The following is an 18,601-nucleotide window of genomic DNA, read 5'->3' as shown; positions in this document are numbered from 1 at the left end:
GTATTTGTTTACATATTATATGTGTGTACTGTGTATATTTATGTATATATAAAGACACACACATACAGTATGTATTTAGAAAATATTTACATATATTTACATGCATACATTTATGTTAATATAATATAAATATATTTACTATATAAACATTTAAAATATATACATGCATGTGTGTGTATTTATATATACATAATAAATATACAAAGTACACACACATATATTATGTAAACAAAAACTTTTATTTTGGATGTGATTAATCATTTGACAGCACCATTAAAAACGTAGATGTGTTAAAGGTGTATCATAAAAAAAAAAAAAACATATGTCATTGACCCATAATCAGCCAGTGTTGTTATTGTTAACTAAAACTATTAATTTTAATCATGTTAACTGAAATAAAGCTGAAATAAAATATAATATTTACGGTGGCCGAGAAGTGCTAAACAAATCACAATTCTGAAAACAAAATAACAAATTACAAATGCAAATGCAAGTCTAAAAAACAAAATAACAATTCAGAAAACACAACAACAATTCAGAAAACAAAATAACAAGTCAGAAAACACAACGACAGGTATAGTTTGAGACAGCGCCATTGGTTTGGGATTACTCACCGCTGACTGGATGAGACATCTGTCAATCAGTGTTGCCAATTTGGGGATTTTGTCGGCAAATTTAGCTACTTTCTCATTGTAGCTGCGGCTTTTTTTTATTTTTTGCGACAAGGAGCTATTTTAGTTATATTTAAATAAAACTAGCGATTTTTGGGAGATTTTTTATTTTTTACTTGGCCACACCCTGCCGTACGCCCGTGACCTCTCACGTTTGCTCTCAATCATGCCAATGAGTCTGCACAGTGAACACACCAGTACGCCACGCCAGCCATGACGCACACCACAATTTCATTATAAGCATCAATCGAGATGGCGGAGAAAAAAATTAACATCTTGTTTTAACCACGGACACAAAAGTTATACCACAATTCATGCACAGTCATGTCAACCAGATACTGAGAGAGAGACACAGTGCATCATCGTGTCATGTGTGCTGGGATGCAGTATTTTGCACTTACTTTGTAGTAATAGAGTGTGTTGACTAAAATAAGTTTGTATGAATAAAGTTTTTCTGCCAACAAGGCGGGCTATTTGCACTAAGTGTAAATAGACACCCCGTATTTTTTATTCCATAGTAAGGGCAATTCATACAATACATTTAAACTGAGCTACTTTAATACCATCTCCGAACTTTCTACCACGACTCTGCTGTTCTTTGGCTGGTTCTTCCTGTATATGCTGACTGACAGATGTCTCGTCCAGTCAGCGGTGAGTAATCCCAAACCAATGGCGCTGTCTCAAACTATACCTACCTCTTCCGGTTTGTCTGATTTGTTGTTGTGTTTTCTGACTTGTTAATTTGTTTTCGGATTTGTCGTTGTGTTTTCTGACTTGTTATTTTGTTTTCGAATTTGTCATTGTGTTTTCTGACTTGTTATAATGTTTTCTGAATTGTTGTTGTGCTTTCTGAATTGTTATTTTGTTTTTTAGACTTGCATTTGCGTTTGTAATTTGTTATTTTGTTTTCAGAATTGTGATTTGTTTTGCACTTCTCGGTCACCATAAATATTAGATAAAAAAAAAAAAAAGTGATGTGAAGATGTTGCTTTGGTAACGTACTTAATTGAAATTAATTCAAGTTGCGGTGAATAAAATAGTTAAAGCTAAATAGAAATATAAAACAGAAATATAAAAAATAGAAATAAAAAGTAAGCACATAACAATTAATCAAATTTAAACTAAAATAAAACTAAAACTGAAAATACAAATAAAAAACCTCTATTAAGTACTATAATAGTACATAATCTTAAATAACACAAAATTTTCCACTAGCCTGGAAATTCATGCTGATCGAAACTAAACAGGGTTTGTTAACTTAAATTACCCCAATGCATTTCTCTTAAGAGTCTGCAGATGAAATCCGATGAATACTTCATGTCCTTCTCTAAGGAACTGGCTTATTGGCATTTGATGTAATGACCAGAAATAGTCTTGATCCAGATTTATTGGTCTGTTTTACTCTTCAGGGAGGGTAAGTATGGACATGCTGCATGCTTTGGACTCCAGCCAGGATGTCTCGGGCCTGATGGGAATCGTAGGATGCCTGTAGCTGCCATGGTGGCCAACTTCACAAAACCCACAAGCAGCTGGCCTTCCCTCTTGCAGCACCATGAGGTGGAGACCTTCTTCCATGAGTTTGGACATGTCATGCATGAGCTCTGCTCCCGGGTACGGCAATATTCTCACACATAAAGAAAAAGAAGGTCCAAAATTCTGAGACCACACTGAATGAAAATAGCAAATCATTAAGAAATGTGGTAAAACTTAATTTTAATGTGTCCTTGTTACACATGTACTTACTATTATAGTAACAATTAATTATGCATAATTACGTGCAAGTATCCCTAAGCCAATCCCTAACTAAATAGTAAGTACATGTAGTTAATTAATATTACTCAGTACTTAAATGTATAATTACACTGTAACAAGGACACCTTAAAATAAAGTGTAAGCGGAAATGTAAGTGGTGGTACCAGATGTGATTTTCTGTGTCACCCTGCATTGCTCCAGACCCGCTACGCAGAGTTCAGTGGGACGCAGGTGGAGACTGATTTTGTGGAGGTGTCGTCTCAAATGCTGGAGAACTGGGTTTGGGAGAAGGAGCCGCTCAGGAGGATGTCTCGCCACTACAAAGATGGCAGCCCGATCCCAGACGGTCTGCTGGATAAACTCATTGCATCTAGAGTGGCCAACACAGGTCAGATTGACCCCACATACATAATTATCTATATAATATAATCTATGTGTTATAAAATAGGTGTTTGAGCTTTGAATAAGTAACATATACTGTATAAGCCTTTCATTACATTTGAAATTAAATTGTGACCCTGGGCCACAAAACCAGTCATAAGGGTCAATTTTAAGAAATTGAGATGTATACATCATCTGAAAGCTGAATAAATAAGCTTTCCATTGATGTGTGGTTTGTTAGGATAGGACCATATTTGGCCGAGATACAACTATTTGAAAATCTGGAATCTCAGGGTGCAAAAAAATCAAAATATTGAGAAAATCACCTTTAAAGTTGTCCAAATGAAGTTCTTAGCAATGCATATTACTAATCAAAAATTAAGTTTTGATATATTTACGGTAGGAAATGTACAAAATATCTTCATGGAACATGATCTTTACTTAATATCCTAATGATTTTTGGCATAAAAGAAAAATCGATCATTTTGACCCATACAATGTTTTTTTTGGCTATTGCTACAAATATACCCCAGCGACTTAAGACTGCTTTTGTGCTCCAGGGTCACAATTCAGGTTTAAAGGTTAGATTTATCAACCTATTTAGAGTAATGTTTGGCCAGTGCTGTTTCATTTGGGTTTTACAATATACTGGTAAACAAATTGGTATTGTTTTAAAAAAAAAAGCTTAAAATTTTTTTTTCTTCAGTAATAATTCTTATTAGATTCAGTGCAATTTTACTTTATTTTATTTATGTAATTTTGGGGGTTAGTTTGCTCAGTCATTACAATGTCGCAATGCAAAAATATCCTAATGGTCTTAAAAATAGTCTTCCTTTTCTTAATACAGAAAATATTTTCTTGTCTCTTTCTGTTGATTTTGGCAATACAGTCTTTTCTGCTATAATTTTATAATGTTTTGATGCCTGATTTCAATGTATTTATTATGAAGTACACTCACTCAGAGACTTTTTTTAAGTTTTACCTTTAGATTTTTCATCATATGTCAATTTTAAAAGTCTTGTATGATTTTAACTGCTGTATTTTTGTGTTTGCTTGCTTTTTATTTTGCGTTTGTGTAACTCTTCTATTATTCCAACTCAGTTTTTGCCATGAAGATAGCCGTAGATACTGACATGGCAATAAAAATAAATAACTACTACTACGGAACCCTGTGGGGGATGAAAACATACAAGCATGTACAGATTTGTAAAAGAAAAGTGGTTATTGGCCTTGTTATAAAATATTAGTTATTGATATTGGCCAAAACTTAAAAGTCTCTGTTTCATTATTGTAACCAGTCAATTCCTTTAGTAACAGTAACTGTTACACTCACAACACTTAATTACTGCAACATTCTTCTGAGATACTGACAGTTTTTGCTATTACTTTAAAAATATGCTCTACGTATTTGTGGTAAAGTGATAATTCACACATATTCAAACATATGTTTGTATGTCCATGTCTGCAGGTCTGATGAACCTCAGGCAGATTGTTCTCAGTAAAGCTGACCAGACGCTCCACACTAAAGACAGAGCGGATACTGCAGCCGAGTTCGCCAAGCACAGCGAAGACATCCTGGGAATCCCAGCCACACCAGGTCATAAACGCATACGCAGACTCAGTACGCTTATGACACCTCAGCTCTGAGCACATTAACACTTCAACAAATACCCAGCATTCAGCAGCTTGCTGTGAACATTGTCACTCACTCATTTCACATGCAAAGAAGTGGGTTAAGGATGTGGGTGGGTAAGGATCAATATGGCGCTGATGTCAATGGCATGCCATCTGTTTCTCCGCTTTCTTCGTTTGTTTCTTGACCTGTCTATGCTTATACATCTTCTGACTTTAATAAGTCAAAATGTTGCTACACTGTTAATATACGATCGTCAGATGCTGCTTAAAGGGATACTCCACCCCAAAATGAAAATTTTGTCATTAATCACTTATTCACAAGGATACGTTTTCTACGTGTATTTACGCTTTGATTTGAACGAAAACAGCGTATCCGTGCAGCGCGGCTGACACAGAATAGCGTACGCTGCTTGCGTTCAGCGGTTATTCTCCAAAATGGCGCTACAGTGATGCGGAGAGACACAGAGGAGACGAATTGTTGAATAAAGTCGTTATTTTTGTTTTCTTCGCGTACAAAAAGTATTCTCGTCGCTTCATACGTTACGGTTGAACCACTGATGGCAGATGGACTATTCTGACGATGTCTTTCATACTTTTCTGAACCTTGACAGTGTAATTTACTTGCCAGTCAATGTGACAGTCACAAGCCTCCCGGTTTTCATCCAAAATATCTTAAATTGTGTTCCGAAGACGAACGAAGCTTTTAGGGGTTTGGAACGACATGGGGGTAAGTGATTAATGACTACATTTTCCTTTTGGGGTGGAGTATCCCTTTAATATTAGATCTACTATAGGGCTTTGCTCAAATAAGGATGTGACTGGTCCCAGCTTCAGCTTACCACCTCCACCTCCAAAGAACATTATTTTGTGTATTTGCATCCAGTGGGGACATAATTACGGATTATAATGATTTATACTATATTTTTACGCGTTGCGTTGCAATGCGCCGCATAAACATAAAACCATGTCTGCATTTGTGATCGGAGAAATGACAAACAACAAGCCCTACTCTACACTGCTCAAAACTTGCGTTTGAATCATCAGTGGCAAATCCTTTAAATATAAAAAACGTACTTACAGTCTGTGAGTCAGAACAGCCGGCATTGTGGTCTACTCTACCAGAATCAGGAAACAGTCCTCCATAAAATGTGCTGCACACATCTAAATATTTGGGTTGAAGTGTTCTGGAACAGTGTTGTAAATACAACTTAACCACTGATTTCTAGTCGTGTCCTCTTTTGGAAGACCAAACAAAGTATTTTCGCTTTCGCAACGAAACACACAGCGTCTTCACAACATGGCGGCGGCGGCAACAATAAAGTTACACCTTCTTTCTTTACATGAACATTTGGGTGGCATTATGCACATCTTCCCACACAGTGACGTAGACATGTGGGGGCTAGTTTAAATGAGCCGTTTTAGGAGGGCGTGGACAAGTCTTAACTTTTATAAAGAATTTCTCTTTGGATTTGAGACTTTAGTCTTTAGACTCTAGTAACAATAATAAAAAATAAAAAATGTGTCTCCTTACACAGCGCTCAACACAGTCTTTTACACTCACTTTGTGCCTTGAGGTAGTCCTAATATTGAGTCGTGACACATGAGTTTGAACGAGAATGCACGCGTTTGGCGGTAATGCATAGACGGACATTGCGTGAAAATTTGGACAGTGTCAAAATAAGGTGCCTATTTATACTACAGGTATCGATATTTTATGCGTGGAATCGATACATCTACATTTCATCGATGTATCGATCGATCCATATCGATGGAGCGTTACACGCCTACGAGATAGGGTGGTGAAATGTAAAAAAACAACAAAAAAAAAAAACGCAAAGTCTAGAGATATTTTTTAAAGTTCCAAGTAAACGGCCACAGAATCTTGTGTATTTTTCGCCATCTACTGCACTGCTTTTCTAAAGGGTTTCTTCTTAAACAAGATAATCAAGGCATCTATAGACCTTGACTTTTTTTCGTTCCACTGCCATGCATCTCGCATTTCTAAACACAAAAGCGCATTCTTTGTGAACATCCCCTTAAAGGTACAGAAGTCAAATCTATCCGTTTAACACTAAAAGTCTGGCAGATTGTGTTTGACCATTGCGCTCACATCTTTTGCAGTGTCTCACACGACACGCCGTCCTAAAAACACTTGTGCTAAAGTTAAAAGAAGTTCAACTTTAAAAAAAAAGCATGTTTCTTGTGTGCATTTTTATCATTCAAATGTCTCTGTGTCTTGCATCTTTAAAAACATGTTGTGTGTAAACGGCCACAGAAAGTGTTTTTGAAATCCACTGCACTGCTTTTCTTCATAAATATGACACAGCATTATAAAAACATGATGATCAAGCCCCCCCCAAAAAATCTTTTGAACTTACATTTTGAACTTTTGAACTTTTTTGATTCAGCATTTCATTTTAAACACATAAAAGCATTCTGTGTGAACAACCCTTTATAGAAGCAAAATCCGTCTATTTAATTCTACAAGTCATAGAGAGGATGGAAAATGATCATAAAAAACTAAATTCTGACTGTTACATAAATAAAGTGACAAATAAAACTGCACAAACTTTTACTACATGCAGTTAAAAGTGTGGTTTCATAGCTAAAGGCTTTATTTTTGTATTTATTTAATGTTATTTAAAACATTAAATGCCATGACGTCGAATAAATGTTACTAATGTTTGTTCCTAGTGTGTTTATGATAATTTGAATAGTAATTTTTAAAGCAAAGGACATGTGTAATCAGCTCTTCAATGTTAATTTTATATTTACAGTATTTCCACATGTTCTCTGCAGGCACAAATATGACGGCTAGTTTCAGTCATTTAGCCGGAGGATATGACGGTCAGTACTACAGCTACCTCTGGAGTGAAGTCTACTCCATGGACATCTTCTTCAGTCGCTTCAAAAAGGAAGGAATCTTGAATCCAAAGGTTTGAGTCTTGCTATTTGACTTTTTCCTTATTGAGCGTGAATAAACATTTGATTCACATTTTTTGTGTCATAATGACAAAGTGCATTTTAATAGAGAACCCTCATCAAGAACTGTGTCACAATAGCAGATGATAGTTAGCATATGACTGATTTACCAGTGTTACTACATTCATATTCATTTAGGGCATGTAGCAGACTCTTATCAAGAGTGACGCACATGTTAGTTCATTATGTGGAACTGCTATGATCAGCAGATGGCAGTCATGTGAATCTGAGTGATTATCTGCTAAGAATAGACAAATATTATTTATAATAAAGCATTCCACAGAAATATTACACATTGTGAGTAAAACTATTAATACCTACGAGTGTGTGTGTCATAGTTAGTCATAGTATTGTTGAAGGATGAGTCTGCACTGTGTTTAGAGGAAGTTGATTACACAGGTACACAGAGTACTTAGATTTGACTTTTTTATGATTATGTGCCATGTTGTCGTCTATGTGAATGTGTTTGTGTGTATTTGATGCACAGGTGGGCAGGGAATACAGGCGTGTGGTTCTGGAAGCAGGAGGTTCAGTGGACGGCATGGATATGTTGAAGACGTTCCTGGGTCGGGAACCCTGCCAGGATGCGTTTTTTCAGTGTAAAGGACTCACACAAACCTTTCCAGAACAAACCTTGCATTGACTTTGGACTGTGAACTACAGGAAATGGACTTCTGAATTTACAATAACAATGACACATCTGTCATTAGTTTTCGTTCTAATTTTACTTGCAGTGTTATGTAGAACGAAATGTTATGTATTTGTTTTGTTTGTCAAGCTGCCTCATTTCTTGTCAGTGTTGTGTTGATTAATAATCAAATACCAATTTTAATAAACGTAAATATTTGCTTTAATGCAACAGTATTATCTTGGCCTTCTCATTTTTCAAGTATGCACTAATAAAATACAATACTAGTTATATATAAGTGAAATGACAATGTAATGTGCAAGTATGTAAATCTGTACCTCCATAATGAATGTTTTTACGGATTTGGAACGCAAGCACCATATCGTTATGTAAATAAGTATGTAAATTCATTAATATGGTACTACACGCATGTTATTATGTACTAGACTTAAAATTCCTCATTTTATGCAGTATGCAACGGGCATTACGTACTAAAAGATACTTGCCCTGAAAAGTTCAAAATTTAAAATGAACACTAGAGGGAGACAAACATCACCTTTTGACTTATTATAGTAGTCTAATACGAGTCATTATTTATAGATTATCTATTAAATAAAACTGTTTCCAGACATTGAAGTTTGTTAGAAACAAATATTTTGTCACTATTTCATAAAATATGAGCTAGAGACTAAATACTACTTTTATACGAGCTCTCTCTCTTTTTTCATCCACATTCTAACCTTTTTTCCTCGTAAGATTCATTTGAGCGAGTCGGTTCGTTCGAACAATTCATTTCAACAAACCGAGATTCAAATGCGATTCACTAATGCGTTGAATTTCTCACGCAGTTTTACCTAAAGGAGTAGTGAATAAATATTACAGTTTGTAATAGTGTTTTGTTCACCAAAAAGAAAAAAGAAAGAAAATAGTATTACTATTTTGGACATAGTATTTTTGAAGCATGTAGTACTGTTTATGATTTTAATAGTGCTGTCCAATGATTAATCGCGATTAATCGCATCCAAAATAAACGTTTTTGTTTACATAATATATGTGTGTGTGTACTGTGTATATTTTTATCTATATAGAAATACACACACATACAGTATATATTTTTGAAAATATTTACATGTATTTACATGTATATATTTATATTCATATAATTTATATTATATATAAATATATTTAATATATAAATGTAACATATTTTTCTTAAATATATACATGCATGTGTGTGTATTTATATATACTTAATAAATATACACAGTACACACACACATATATTATGTAAACAAAAACTTTTGGATGCGATTACTCGCGATTAATCGCCTGGCAGCACTAGATTTTAATAATAAATTCTTAAACCCCGATTACACCGATCACGATAACTACAAAGTTTTACAGAATCAGGTCGATCGAATCGTTCAAAAGAACCGATCAGAAGAACGATTCGCTGGTGAATCATTAGCACAACTGTCCAGTGCTTAAGCGCTGCTTCACTGCTCCATCACTTCAGTGACTGCTCTTCCGCGTCTCAATGTAAATCAATGATCTCGGCGACCTTTTTGGTCGCTCTGTTTATTATACCGACTCTTTTTTTGTAATTCTCTTGTCTCGTCGAAACATCTTTGTTTTGTATCAGCAACAAAACTTCCCAGCAGCTGTGGGCAACTTTCCGTCGCGCGCCGAGGTGAAGAATGCATTAGCTCGCTCAGCTAGCAGCAGCTTTCTTCGGCTCTCCAGCATCTAGCGCTGCATTTCGGGGGGTTTGTGATGTTTTTCCGTGTCTCCAGTCGTGAACTAACCCACATGGATTAGCTGGATGGTTTTTATCCCTCGTAAATGAAAGGAAAATAACGGAAAGTTTCGGTATTAAGGTGAGTACAAGACATTTTATTTGTCCTTCAGCGTCTCGCCTCAGTGTTAGCCAGATCATGCTAAGAACGGTGGCGGACGGTTTTTTTGTTTCTAATTCTCACTTTCTTTCAAATTCAACGTTTTTCTGTAGCGTTACATAATTCAGGCTTTGTTTTTAATTTGTACATATTCATACTCCCGCGGGTTTTACAATATAGCGAGTTAAAGCGAGTGTAATATCAGACATGACTGACTAACGTAACGTTAGACGTATGTTTACTGTGCTGTTTAAGCAGGTGTATATCACAAAAAAAATATACATCACGTTTTAATTTTTTTTTAATGAACATAAAATGTGTTATCTGAACAATATTGAGAAATATGAGGTTTAAACGTTCAGGCGCAGTACATTAACCACCATCTCTCATAAACATCCTGTTTTCTTTTCTGTTTGCTTTTGAAAGGACATTGTGGTTAACGAGGCATATCTGCTGCAGTGTCTCATATATTGTGTTTAATGAGTAAATTACTGTCATTGTATCTTTTAACATCACTCGGATACATTAGCGTTGCATGCCTTTGTTTCACAATCGCTTCCTGCTCGGAACAGGTTCTGTAGGTGAAAACTGGGTTTGTGTTGATACCTGGCGATTACTGAGCAGGTAAGTGATCTGATGAGTGTGTCAGTGCTATTAAAGGCTTTGAGAGGGTAATGATGGACACACGAGTTCCGCAATGACTCCAGACGCCTGACAGTCTGTTGACGCTCTGCTGTGGGTTTCTGCTCATTGTAGGCCCCATTCAAACCCATGATGAAGGGATGAATGGGTGTACTGCTGTCCTCTGTCATGGGATGCTGAGAAATGCAGTCAGAAATGACCCAGAGGGAACTGCTGTTACTCAGAGGTTGCTCTCTCATAGCTTTCTAAGAGTTATGTAGAAATATAAACAGTTGATTAGATCATGTGAATGTGTGGCCAAGTTTATTGTTGATCTACTAAATTTTCTGAGCAAAATCCAGTGATTTCAGTGAGTATTGGCAAGGTGAATTTGGCTTGGACTACGCTGGGGGGAAAATGTACAAACAATTTTCATTCAGAAATTGCTAAAATGTTTCATAGAAAAATTACAACGAAACAGCAATTAACGCATAGAATTACGCATGAAATGTTGAAGTAGAACAATTTAAATCGTATATTTTTTTAGAGACGAATGGCTTTGTATGTTTATTTAGTTGTCATTATTCCTGTATTATTCATTGTATTTTTCACGTCCGGATTCACTTTCTTTTGAAAGCTCTGCTAAAACCTTTTATACAGTGATTGTGGGAGAAATATTGTTAATTTTGAATAATGAGTTCATATTGAAATATCTAACATTTGATTGCAGATGCTCGTATCTTGGCAAATAAGCACAATTTGAGACACTGAGAAAAACCAGACATTAGACATAGAAAATATGAGGGAATTAAAAAAAAAAGTGATTTCCAGACCTGGAAAAATTGTGTTTTTAAATAGTAGTTATAAAAAATATATATATATATATATATATATCAAATTATAGAATAAAATAATAAATAATCTAGTAATTTATTATTTTTCTTTTACCCTAGAATAAAAAAAAAACTTCTGGCCTGAAAAAATTGCGTTTTATTTGTTTTTGTTTTTGAATAGTATATTTTTTTCTCTAAAATAAAATAAAAAAAAAACAATAAATAAATGCTTTCTTCTCACTTAAATGTTATATTATTTAGAAAAATAATTTTACCGGTTATTATTGCGAATGACTGTAAAAGTCATTGAAATTCACTGGATGAAAAATGTGGGAACCCTGCTGTGGTCTCTCCGGAGAAAGTAAAGGTACCCTCCATTTAATATCATTGCTGTCAAGAGGAAACAGTTAAGATATAAGAGAGCTCCTTTGTGGTTTTTGGTTCCTTTGGGCATTTCTATTGATTTTACCCAGGATGTCAGCAGGGTTCTGGTTTGATTGCTGTTGGTCCAGCGGATCGTTTTAGCAGGTGATAAATGGAGCTAATAGGATAAGATGGCATCAGGGAGATTATTGCCACTTGCTCGGCTCATCTCCCCTATGGCTAATCCCCATCTTCTGCACCCTGTAGCAAACAGATTGGAACGCATCTGGCGAGAGTCAACTTTAATCAGGAACGATTCAGTTCAGGGTTTGTCTGTAGGTTACGCCGGATTGTTTTGAGCATTTCAATTAACGAGGTCTCTTTGAATAAATCACAAGGATTGGGTTATTTAACAGACCTGAGCTGAAACCCTGTGCTCTTTTCTTATGGGTTGTGATCTGCTGAACGCTTAGTCAGTAATTCCAGGGCAGGTGTATTAGAAATGCAAACATAAGAACTCTCTCGTCTAAATAAAGAATAGCAAATGTGCACCTCAGATGGCTCTTTATTCAAGAACCAGATCTAACAGTCTTGAGCAATGTGTAAAGGTTAGTGTTCAGTTTAATATAAACCCTGAACATCACTTCATTTAGAAAAGTTTCATTTTTTTCTTGTGCATGGGTGTTCATTATCTCATATGTTTGGCAAGAATCTCTCTAATGCAGGCAGTCACAATAGCCATATTGAGCAGACTGTGCAAAATACTGTATCCCACAATGCAATGCACTCCACATGACCTTCCTTTTGCAGTGTGACAAATGAACCAGAAGTGATTTCTTCCTTCTGAGAACATCTCTTTTTTTTTATATAACTCTGGCTGGAGTTTGTGCACAAAAATAGATTATAATAAACTTTTTTTTCCTGATATAATAACCACAACTCACTGGATTAAGTATGCAACATGGTGAGGTTACTTGACAACACTATACCACACTACAGCATGTTAATAGTTTCATAAAAAAAGGAATTATTGCATTTACATTTAAAAACATTAATTAGTGTATTATGCTTTCGTTTGATTACCACAATTTTTGATAATAAATTTGTAATAAGTTATAAATCCAGAAAAAAAACATAGGGGCCGTAAAAATTTTATTTTTGTAAAAAAAAAAATCGATACAAAAATTTCTTGTGTGAGACGCGAGTGCAGCAGTCATATTTGTCCGTCTAAAAAATGCGCTGAATTTGCATTTTGTGTGAATGGCTTGGTTTCGGTTTTAACCTAATCAAGATCTTCTATGCATTGAGCTACTATATTTCTCTAATATTTTGAATGAATAACTAGACTAACAAAACATTAAAATGCAACAACGTCACTTACATCATCATCTCGTGCTCCACTGATGATGCTCCCTGATGCACACCTAACATTTGATTGCACTATTTTTTGCGTTCAAATGCAAATGTTTACTTTAATTTCGACAAATATTCATTTTTTTATTCACAATCTCCTCATCACAGGCAGGCACAGCACTCAGTTCAGCATGTGTTCGTGTTTGTGTGTGCTGTGCGTCACTCATAGCACGTGCCTATATCGTGCGCCATATCAAACATTTTTTCTATCGTTATCGAAGAAGGTGTACCGTCGATAAATATCAATACCGTTTTATCGCCCAGGCCTATCCCAACCCTAATTATTATTCAATATTTCAGTTAATTAGACATGCTTTTTGATTACTAAAAATGTAATTGAACCATTAAAAGAAAAAAATCAAATGGAAAAAATATCTGAAAAAAAAAATAGGGGAAGAATGAAGGCGACTGCACAGTAAGCAGCAGTAGGTCTATGTGAGTTTATGAACAGAGCCTGAACACAAGTGCTTATTTTTGATTAAGTAGCGACAATGTGCTTTTGAAACAAGCCACTCTAAAGTTGATCCTGAGATGATCGCTGTATTCAGAACATTATAAGATGTGGATGTGTTTGTAGCTCATGCATCTGAGGTCCAAACCAAACCTCAGAGCCGTTGAATTCAGCCGGGCCGCTGCCAGCACACTGATGCATTACTGTAAAGACAACTCGAGAAATCATTTTCAGATCTCCTCAAAGATCGGCTGCTATACATACTGCTGCTCTACGCATGATACACTCATTCATCTGAGTCATCATGCAAAAAGTGTTCTCACTGCAGCTTATTTTTAGAGTTGAATAATAAAACACTGGTGACACTTTGGTTACATTTGTTAACATAAGTTACCTACATTAGTTAATGTTAACCATGACATATACTGATAAAGTGTTCATGTTATTTAATTTACTTGAGCTAACATGAAATGTATTGGTCATTGTTAATGTTAAGTAATTCATTGGTTAGTGTTAACTAATGGGACCATATTGTAAAGCGTTATGAAAATCCTAATAAAAGTTTGTACTTCTGCACTGGAAGCTCCTGTCAAATGACTTGTGTGTGTAAACATACTTGGTAAAAAAAGCTCTTCTGATCAGATCTTTTTGTTATGCAGACGGTCTCAAATATTGTGTTCACAAACAAAAAAGTACCATGACCCCACTGTGGTTTATTGACCTGTACTGTGGTATTACCATGCTTTTTTGGGCTATGTAGCACAGTCATACCATGCTGTTCTTTGAATTACTTGGGAGTACCGTGTAATGATTTACCATCTGATACCATAGTGCCACAGTGCCTTTCTATTGTTATTATTCACTCACCTCACAGTTTTACTTAGAAACAAGGTTCTGTCTTACAGTCAAGTGATATATAAGCACTGTGAATCAGTTCAATTGAATCTTCCAAAAGAATCATTTGTGGACTGAGAACAAAAATAAATCTTTTGTATCGCTTTAGTCAGACTGTTGAGCTCAATAGATTCAGATCAAATGACAAAGATTTTAACAATGGAAAATAAAGCGCTCGAGTCAGACTCGTTCTCCTCACGCCAAACTGCACAATTAGAGATTTGTGTCTTCCACGTAACCCGTCTTTTCCTCTTCAAAAATGTGTGCTGCTACTGAGAAAATATTTAGACTGATCTTCTAGATATGTTTCACTGGTGTGTGTGTGTGAGACAGAGATACGTGTAAGTGCTATGGAATGTTTCCATTAAAATCAGGCGAGTGAGAGCTGGAATCTCCTCTCTGACTGTTTCTGCACATTCAGAGCCCCTCACAGCACCAACACTTCTGCTGCGCCATAGACTTTGTTCCCACACTAAGCATCGTGTGATTGCTCTGTGAATTGCACATCAGCTTTGCTTCGTAAATGACTCACACCTCTCGTATACAATGAGTTGGATAAACATTTCATTTAGAACAAGAAATAGATTTTGTGGACGTGGTTTCTGCCTACAATGGTCACCTCTGAGAAGCGCTTCTGTGTGTTACAGTGGGACTGGATATACAGGTTTCAGAGAATGAAATTGAAAATCGGTTATGTAAAGTTTAGCTACCAAAGATAACAGGTTGTTGTTGATGTTTGAAACAATAAATAAATATATATATATATATATATATATATATATATATTAGTACACACATTTATAAGCGTTGCGATAACTTGATAATTAATGAAAATAATGTCACAATGTACTATAATCTTAATGTTCCTAAAATAGGAATCATTTTTAAATATGATTATCCTTGTGCGAGGAACCCCCATCTTAAAATGCAACCGGTCTAGACATTTCTTGCATAAAGACCCAGTTTATCCTGCGGTAATTAATACTATAAATATGTCTAAACTAAACTACAGCTATTTAGTTTCAACATTTGTTAACATTTATTCACTTTTGTTTTGTACTCGTTCTGTACACTTAGATTTATTTTATTTATTTATTTGACACATTTACTTATTTTAATTAGGGCTGCATTTACTTACTTTAATTAGGGCTGCATGATTGATCAAAATTAAATTTGAGTTTGGAGTAAAAACATGTTATTAAATGTGGTATTTTCACTTATTTTCAGATGGAGCAGCATTTACTACACAGAGCCATAGTTTACTGAGAAACTACGCAAACAGCTTTCATAATCGCAGAACGATATATTTGATTTCATTATTGCGCGATTATATTGTCTGCAATTATGAACACGATTTTGCATAGCTTGTCAGTGAACTACTATATTATTATTTATAATATTGAGTATAATATTTAATATAAAAGCAAACTTTTTTATGCTTTTAGTTTTAGTTAACTATAATAACCCTGCACTGCACTGTCACAAGTTCACTACTTTTCAACCAGCTTTGTATTGTTTCATTGTCATAGTATATGTAAATGAACAGTGTGTATTCTTTCGCCATATTTCGCCTGCATGTTACCTTAACCATATAGCACAGATAAAAAAAAAAAAAACACATTGCCTTTCTACTGCATAAACAGTCAAGTTTTATTAAAACCCCATCTTGCCAGCTTTTAAATACCCCTGTAATGACACTTTTCTTTTATGGTCAGAAGCTGAGTTAACAAAACTAATCCTGCTAACCATCATGAAATGTGATATGCAAAGCCGCACTGTTGAGCCAAACTTATTTTCATAGCTGCATTTCTTCAGGCCATTGTCATGTTCAGCTGTACTGCGTGAACACACACGTTTTCTCTGCCTCCATGATCAAATCAAGATCATTGAGCATCTGAGACAAATGCATGCTGTGTTTGCTTTCAGAACATGCTGCATGTTTGCATTTAGTGTGTTACATAAAAAATGATGTGGGCCGTGTAATTTCTTTCAGTAAAATGTACAGCGAATCATTAAGTGAGTCTTTGCTTTCCTTTAGAGTAGAGCTCAAGGTTGGCATTTTTGCTCAGAGGAACACATTTGAAGTCATGGCCAACTACTCTCTTACGTTGTCAGCAGTTTTTGTACAGCGAGGCCATGTGCTTGCGATTTGTTAGGCCAAACTTGTTTGCGTACTTGTGTAAATACATTTCTGGCCTTGGATAACTCGCACTCTGTATTGAAAAGATTTGCCTGAAGCGATGTGTGAATTAGTTATAGTATGGCCTTGTGTGAGTGTGTGTGGCACACGCACAGATTTCAGGCAGATGTTGTTGTGGCTGGTGCTTAGAAACAGTTTCACACAAAACATATTATTAAATCAGAGGGAGGGCAGAAAGAAATATCCAGATGTATAATTTTTAGGTCAGATGTGTAATTTGTATTCATCAAGTTTGTTTGGAGTCACAACTGGCGTGAGTGTGGTTTTATGTTTGCACCTCTCGCGTGTTCGTTTGTCGTCGGCGCTGAGGGGGTTTGATGAGGTCAGCTGTGGAAATGGCTAATGATGTGCAAGTGCTGATGACTCTGAATGAAATGTTAAAAACTCTATAAAACACACATATTCTCTGTTGTCTTTTTAAATGCAAAAAATACAATTGTTGTCATTTATTCATGCTTTTTTTGTTCCAAACCTAGGCTATATGATGTTTTTTTTCTTTTCTTTTCTTTTCCTTTCGTTTTTTTATTTTCCTTTCAATGAAAGTGAATGGTGACAGATGCTATTAAGCTTTAAAAATGACAAAAAGCACCATAAGACTAGTCCATACAAAGGAAAAGACGGAAATTTAGGCCTAAATCATCATTTTACCTCAAAATCAAAGACTAGTCTTAAAATGTTTGGGGTCTGTAAGATTTTTAATTGTTTCTTGTTCTCATCAAGGCTGCATTTATTAGACAAAAAAATACAGTAATATTGTAAAATATTATTACAGCTATTTTCTGTTATAAAATGTTAAAATGTAATTTATTCCTGTGATCAAAGCTGAATCTTCAGCATCATTACAGTGTCACATGATCCTTCAAGCAATGCTGATTTGACAGTTTTTGCTGCTTAAAATACAAAATACAAATTCCTTGATTATACAAAATCTTTTGTAATATTTTTTTGCATTTTTTTTTCTTTTGCAAAGAATGCATCCTTGCTGAATAAAAGTATTATTGTCTTTCAATATAAAAATCTGTGTGAGGCACAGAACAAAGTTACCATATGACTTCATGAGACTTGAAATATAGTCCATGAGACTTTCCTTTTATGGTGCTCATTTTTTGAAACACGACTATATATATATATATATATATATATATATATATCACTTTCATTGTATTAAAAAAGTAGCTAGGACATTCTGCTAAAATATCATCTTTTGTTGACATGATTGCGAGTAAATGATGGCAGTTCTTATTAGGGCTGAACGATTACTTGCATTTGCGATAATATCGCGATATGAAATAACGCCATTTTTCAATCGCAGAGGCTGCGATTACACGGTCACGTGACACGCGAGAGTAAAGAGGTGCGTTCGACTTGAAGATCAGATCGGTGTATGACATCAAAATACTAACAAGGCATCAGTTTAATGTCGCGCCGCATCCAGTGTACACAGCGTCACTGATTATAATGGTTTCTACTGCATTTTGCCGCTCGCGTCCGGTGTAGACACGGTGTTCATTGTCGTTGGTGAGGAGGAAAGCCTGTGTGTGTCCTATGCCTTAGCGGACAGCATGAAACCCACAAAAAATAAATAAATAACAGCAAGAGAATAATAATAATAATAAGTTATATAGGCTTATTTAAACATAATTATTACATGCTTACAAGGTTGGAAGTAGAGACCTGCACTCCCGCGGGAGTACCGCGGGACTCCCGGGACCCAACGTAACAGAGTGCGGCGCGGGACAACTTTTGATGGGCGAGTGCGGGTGCGGGCGGGAAGAGACTCGTGTGTGTGTGCGGAGAATAAAATGTTTCGCGGGACTCCCGCAAAATAGAAATTATCTAAACATAAAGTGTCTAAAACATATAAATTGTTATTTATCTGTTG

At 35.5% G+C, this 18,601-nt stretch overlaps 2 protein-coding genes across 3 annotated transcripts in view; both read left to right on the top strand.

Annotated features, from left to right (window-relative positions):
• The window catches only part of LOC107667266 (neurolysin, mitochondrial-like), a 15,105-nt gene extending 6,913 nt beyond the window's left edge, over positions 1-8,192 (top strand). Inside the window, exons 9-13 of the mRNA XM_016458893.1 lie at positions 2,081-2,282; positions 2,625-2,811; positions 4,273-4,401; positions 7,239-7,375; positions 7,909-8,192. Of these exons, the coding sequence (XP_016314379.1) occupies positions 2,081-2,282; positions 2,625-2,811; positions 4,273-4,401; positions 7,239-7,375; positions 7,909-8,064 (811 nt within the window). The 3' untranslated portion in view covers positions 8,065-8,192. The remainder of the gene's footprint in view (positions 1-2,080; positions 2,283-2,624; positions 2,812-4,272; positions 4,402-7,238; positions 7,376-7,908) is intronic.
• Positions 8,193-9,534: 1,342 nt separating this feature from the next.
• LOC107667260 (protein LAP2-like) overlaps positions 9,535-18,601 on the top strand; it is a 100,088-nt gene continuing 91,021 nt past the window's right edge. For both annotated transcript variants that reach the window (XM_016458886.1, XM_016458885.1), the window contains exon 1: positions 9,535-9,926. The gene's annotated coding sequence lies outside the window, so the exon portion shown is untranslated. The remainder of the gene's footprint in view (positions 9,927-18,601) is intronic.

The sequence above is a fragment of the Sinocyclocheilus anshuiensis genome, unplaced genomic scaffold (genome assembly GCF_001515605.1).
Source record: "Sinocyclocheilus anshuiensis isolate Anshui unplaced genomic scaffold, SAMN03320099.WGS_v1.1 scaffold952, whole genome shotgun sequence".
NCBI lineage: Eukaryota > Metazoa > Chordata > Actinopteri > Cypriniformes > Cyprinidae > Sinocyclocheilus > Sinocyclocheilus anshuiensis.
The sequence above is the reverse complement of the archived record's forward strand: the minus strand, read 5'-3'. Positions and strand labels throughout refer to the sequence as shown.